Source organism: Dufourea novaeangliae, unplaced genomic scaffold (genome assembly GCF_001272555.1).
Source record: "Dufourea novaeangliae isolate 0120121106 unplaced genomic scaffold, ASM127255v1 scaffold26, whole genome shotgun sequence".
NCBI lineage: Eukaryota > Metazoa > Arthropoda > Insecta > Hymenoptera > Halictidae > Dufourea > Dufourea novaeangliae.
The window spans coordinates 85,464-90,488 of NW_015373903.1; the positions used below are offsets into that span (position 1 = coordinate 85,464).

At 33.1% G+C, this 5,025-nt stretch overlaps 1 protein-coding gene and 1 long non-coding RNA gene across 2 annotated transcripts; one reads left to right on the plus strand and one right to left on the minus strand.

Moving 5' to 3' along the window:
- The first annotated feature begins 1,174 nt into the window (after nt 1–1,174).
- LOC107193736 lies at nt 1,175–1,657 on the plus strand. The gene is made up of 2 exons (XR_001516332.1): nt 1,175–1,315; nt 1,466–1,657. It is a non-coding gene; the product is annotated as an uncharacterized LOC107193736 (long non-coding RNA).
- Nucleotides 1,658–2,802: 1,145 nt separating this feature from the next.
- Nucleotides 2,803–4,803, minus strand: LOC107193735 (dual specificity mitogen-activated protein kinase kinase 3). The gene is made up of 7 exons (XM_015583240.1): nt 4,748–4,803; nt 4,389–4,558; nt 4,027–4,192; nt 3,713–3,949; nt 3,442–3,621; nt 3,144–3,361; nt 2,803–3,068 (listed from the first exon to the last, which is right to left on the minus strand). Exons 2-7 carry the CDS (start codon nt 4,448–4,450, stop codon nt 2,924–2,926), a joined length of 1,008 nt encoding a protein of 335 aa, XP_015438726.1. The 5' UTR covers nt 4,451–4,558; nt 4,748–4,803; the 3' UTR covers nt 2,803–2,923.
- Between the last annotated feature and the right edge of the window lie 222 nt (nt 4,804–5,025).

The following is a 5,025-nucleotide window of genomic DNA, read 5'->3' on the forward strand; positions in this document are numbered from 1 at the left end:
ATCGTCAACATACGCACGGGCTAGTATTCGTTTCCCCCCCGGTTTATCCGACCGGAGCGAATGGTGGTTTCCGTGTCGTACTCGACTCGCGATCAAGATCGGATTCTGCATGGTCACAGTCTCTCTCCCGACTCCGGAGATCACTCGAAATCCACGCATAGTGCCGACGAGTGAGCTCTTGGGTGTTTCAGTTTGACTGGGGCTTTTTGCGCGTCTCCACTCACGCATTTTCTCCGACAACTCGGCCTTTTGCGTGAGAGCTGCAACAAATACTCAATCGTCAACATACGCACGGGCTAGTATTCGTCTCCCCCCCCCCCCCCCGGTTCAACCGGCCGGAGCGGATGGTGGTTTCCGCGTCGTATTCGACTCGCGATACACGAACGGATTCGGCATCGTCGTAGTCTCTCTCCCAGCACCAGAGAACACTCGAAATCCACACATAGTGCCGACGCGTAAGCTCTTGGGTGTTGCAGATTGACTGAGGCATTATGTTTGTCACCATCCACGCATTTTCTCCGAATTTCGGCCATATGCGTGGGTGATGCGACAGGTCCTCACTTGTGCGCGCACGATAACCTTGCAACTAGATTAACCGTGACAATCGACAAGGATACGCTTCCGAGAGAACGTCGGCATAACGCGGCATATTGTTAACGAGCGGTAAGGCCTAACGAACTGTTAAATCAATCGACGTATAAATTTCGCAATTCATTTTGAACTCTAACCTCAATCGCGGGCATAGCAACAATTCTTTGTACATATCAATTTCAACAGAATATACGTGAAACTTTGTTACTCTCAGAACGTTTCCAACTTTCTTCTTGTACCAACCAGAACTCTCCGCTGTCCAGTGCCTGGAGGCACGAACCAATCTCAATAGGTCACGTGACAAGACCGAGGGGTTCGTAACCGATCCCGCGGCTAGTCGGAGAACCAAGTATAAATTTAACGGTTACAGACTCTACTATTGAAAATAGGACTTGGTAGGACTCCCGAATCCTCCATGAACGGTGTTGCTACGTTGTTCAGCACGGCTAGTACTAGAGCGTACTAGAATCGGCTGTGGCGCTACGCGATTCACAGTGCAATTGTACTACATTTGCCTATCTATATAAAGCACAGTTTAAGAATAAGTATCTTTTAAGGTTATGTATTTTATAATAGTGTGGTTTTAAGTTGTACCAGACATTGTTCAAGAAACATCGTTCGAAACAGTTGAAAGTATTTATTTTTAAATTTCTGTTAGAATCTGTGGAAGAATGGCTGGCGCTATTGCATTTATGAAGGAGATCTATAATGACTCTTTTAAATGGTATAGTAACAATATTAAAGTTATACGATTATTTTATTGGTGTTTATAATCTCTTCATTAAATGTTGGAAGTAACTCGTATAAATTAAAATACTTTTTTCTTGTAATTAAAATAAAGAAGAAACTTTTACGTGCAACTTTTTCTTTTTAGGTCAGTGATTAAGAGCATCGGGTTTTTCGCATTGGGTGTAAAGATTGCACTCGATTGTAAGGGAATGGTTTTAATGCCACCGATGTCTTCCTGAAACTAAAAAATTAACAAATATAATACCTTTTAATTTGCCATACTGTACAACCATGTAAACATTTCATTATTTTAATGACATATTGTGTTTCAAAATAATGTTAAGAGACATAGAAACATTTTGTCATACGACATATAAATATGCTTCCTCTGGTTACCTGATTTCTATAATGTACATACATACAAAAATTACAAAACAACACAAAGGAATGAAATGTTTTGTATAGACAAAATGTTATTAGTAACATTTATTAACATGCAAATATTTCTTTCATTTATCTCTTTTATTAAAACAAGTATCACATATAAAATTTATCATTAATGAAAGTTCTTTTCCTTACTTAATTCCCCATAAATATTTATATTTAAAATTAAACATTTTAATAAATACTATAAAGTCTATATTAGTGTAATGTTCACTTTTTCTCACGAAAAGGAGTAATGAAAAAATCACCAAAATCACAGGAAAATGTTCCATTGTACATGCTATTTTAAAGTTGACAAAGTAATTTGTAAATAAAATAGTCTTTCAACATGTAACATGAAAGATAACATTTCTATGATAGTTTGTTCACCTCTATGGATAATAATTTTAGTAAATTCAATTCTCATTAAATAATAAACTATGTGCCAATTAATAAAAAATATAATATATATGGTATAAAAAATGATATTGCTTCATATTGTTCACACTTGTGATACATGTTGCAATTACGTTTATTGGTAATTTATCTTTGTTACAGAATTACAATATGTATAAAAGAAATATGTAATTAGTTTAACATTCCTCCAGTCATAATTATTGTAAAATGCTACATGATTTTTACAATTTGATAATTTTCTTAAGTGTGAACGTTATTGTTGATTGCACCATTATGTGTATTAATATCGCTACTGTAGAGTATAATGTTTTATTACAAGTGCATTACTGCTTAATTATGCTCTTTTACTAAAGTATACATTGAGTTCTTTGATAATACATAATAATTAAAAATGTTTTATAGTTTGAATTTTCCTATATTGCTACAGTGATAAATTATTGTTATATCACGTAGAAAATATTTGTATATATTTACACACCTAAACATCTTTATTGTAGAGTATCTGTTAGTCCCAGGAGGATTATTATAGACAATAGAGATTTCATATTGAACAAATGAAAAAAGTGAACTTTAGATGGAAGTCTTGTTCACAAAAGTTCTACATATCCTCTTAAAATTAAATTTAGGTTTACTTAGGTCGTTCTAATGAATGAACCATACGATTCATAAAACTGCGTATAGAAAATCGATTAAATAACTTCGATACACAATATGAAGTTACATTAAAGGTCATGTGGTACATAATGTCAAAAATAGTTTTATGCTACACAGACTGTTCATCATCAGGTAAGTCTAAAATTTCTCCAACAAATTTAGCAACATTTGTATCTTTCTTAGCATGTTCTGTGATAAAACTAAGCTCCAGCAATTGATTGTAATTCGGACGGCGAGTATAATCTTTCATTAAACTGAAAAAAATGGCAATCAATAAGGTCACATAGGCATATATAATGTAAGATTCAATTAAAGATAATTTTGCCTACCATTTATTAATAAATTCTTCGAAACTAGAAGAAAATTTACCAGCAGGTAATTTTGGTGCCTCATCTTTCACAACTTGTTTTAGTTGTTCAAAAGGTGTACCCCAGGATTCATAAGGAAACTTTCCTGTTGCTAATTCAACAAGAGATATACCTAATGACCAAACATCAGATCTGATATCATACTGTGAAGGGTTACCCGACGGGTCTATCCTTTCTGGCTGAAAAAAAGGTTACGATGGAGAATTTATTGAATCGATAAGAACAAAATTCATATGATATACATGTAAAAGTTACGTACAGCCATGTATGGCTTACAACCAGCATCAATTGTTTTGGCAACTGAATCTACAAGATAACCAGAAATACCAAAGTCACAGATTTTTACTTCTCCTTTTCGATTAATTAAAATATTACTAGGTTTTACATCTCTATGAATTACTCGTAACTGTGAATATAAGTAATGCAATGCGCTTACTACCTGTAAATATTATGTAAAATTAGGATTGCAGTTAATAATGTGATATACAATAGGATATTATTCACGTTATAATTGTTCAAGGTTTTCTTACTGCAAAAGCAATTTTTCCTAAGATATCCTCAGGAATGGCACGGTCATATTTATATACTTTTGTATAAAATTTATCAAGGCTCATATCCATAACTTCCATACAAATCCAAACATCTCCTTCTCTAAATAATGCTCCATAAAATTGTACTGTATATGGACATGCTGAGCTACGCATAGAAATATCTAAATCCATAAGTAATCGTTTCTGTTCCTGTGTGTTAACTGTTGCAGTTATTCTCTATGGAATAAATACTAATGTAAAAATATGCTTAAAATTCATAAGCTGATATTAACATATACAGTTATTTATAATACCTTCACAGCCATAATGGTGCGACTTTGTTTATGTCTTACTTTATCCACAATACCATATGCTCCACGTCCAAGAATACAAATAGTCTCTAAATCATCTGCTTCTACCACAAATGTATTTTCTCCTATTGTTATGGTAGTCCTTTTATCTAGGTTTCTTGGTGGAGTTCTATAATATGGACTTTATTACAATTTGTTACAAACTAAAATATTTAATTAATTATGTTTTGTTTACAAACACAAATGTTCTTAGATACATTTCAATATAAATATAACTGACATTATATTTATATTATTTAATATAATAATAGTAATGTAGTTGTTGTAATCTACAGAAGCTTAAATACTGTAGCAATAGTACATACACCGGCATAGGAGTCCCTTCAGAGACTTGTAGCTTCAAGTTATTCTTTCGACGCAGAGCCATAATTCAATGAACAATTAGTAAATGTTATTAATGCTGCAAACGTAGCAGTGCATACAGTTGGATACAGGTCATGCTTAAATATGTTGTAATGAAAATTGCATACGTGTTCTGCAAAGGAATCAAAAAGAGACACATGTTTTCATACACCAAAATAATGTTTATATAGAAAGAATGTCGAAAATTGAAGGTTATGCTACAAATTCATTGTAGGCATATGTGTAAAAACAGACGAATAGGATAAAACCTTTTTGAAAAATATTCTTGGCATAATATCGTTGGGAATAATTTCTATAGTACCTTGTCGATAACATGACGATATCTTACGAAAATAATGTCAAAACATCAAAGTTCCGTTGCCCATATATGAAGTTTTCAGTAAACTCAAACAGCTGCTTGAAATTGCTCACACAGCCATTCTGTTTTGTAAATTCAATCTGAACATCTCTGCATACTATATTATTCCAGGCGCATTATACAAATATTAAAAACAGAAATGTGTTAATAGTTTTTAATTATATCATTAACAAATAAACAATATATAACAATTAATAACATGAATACGTTCGTTATGTTCA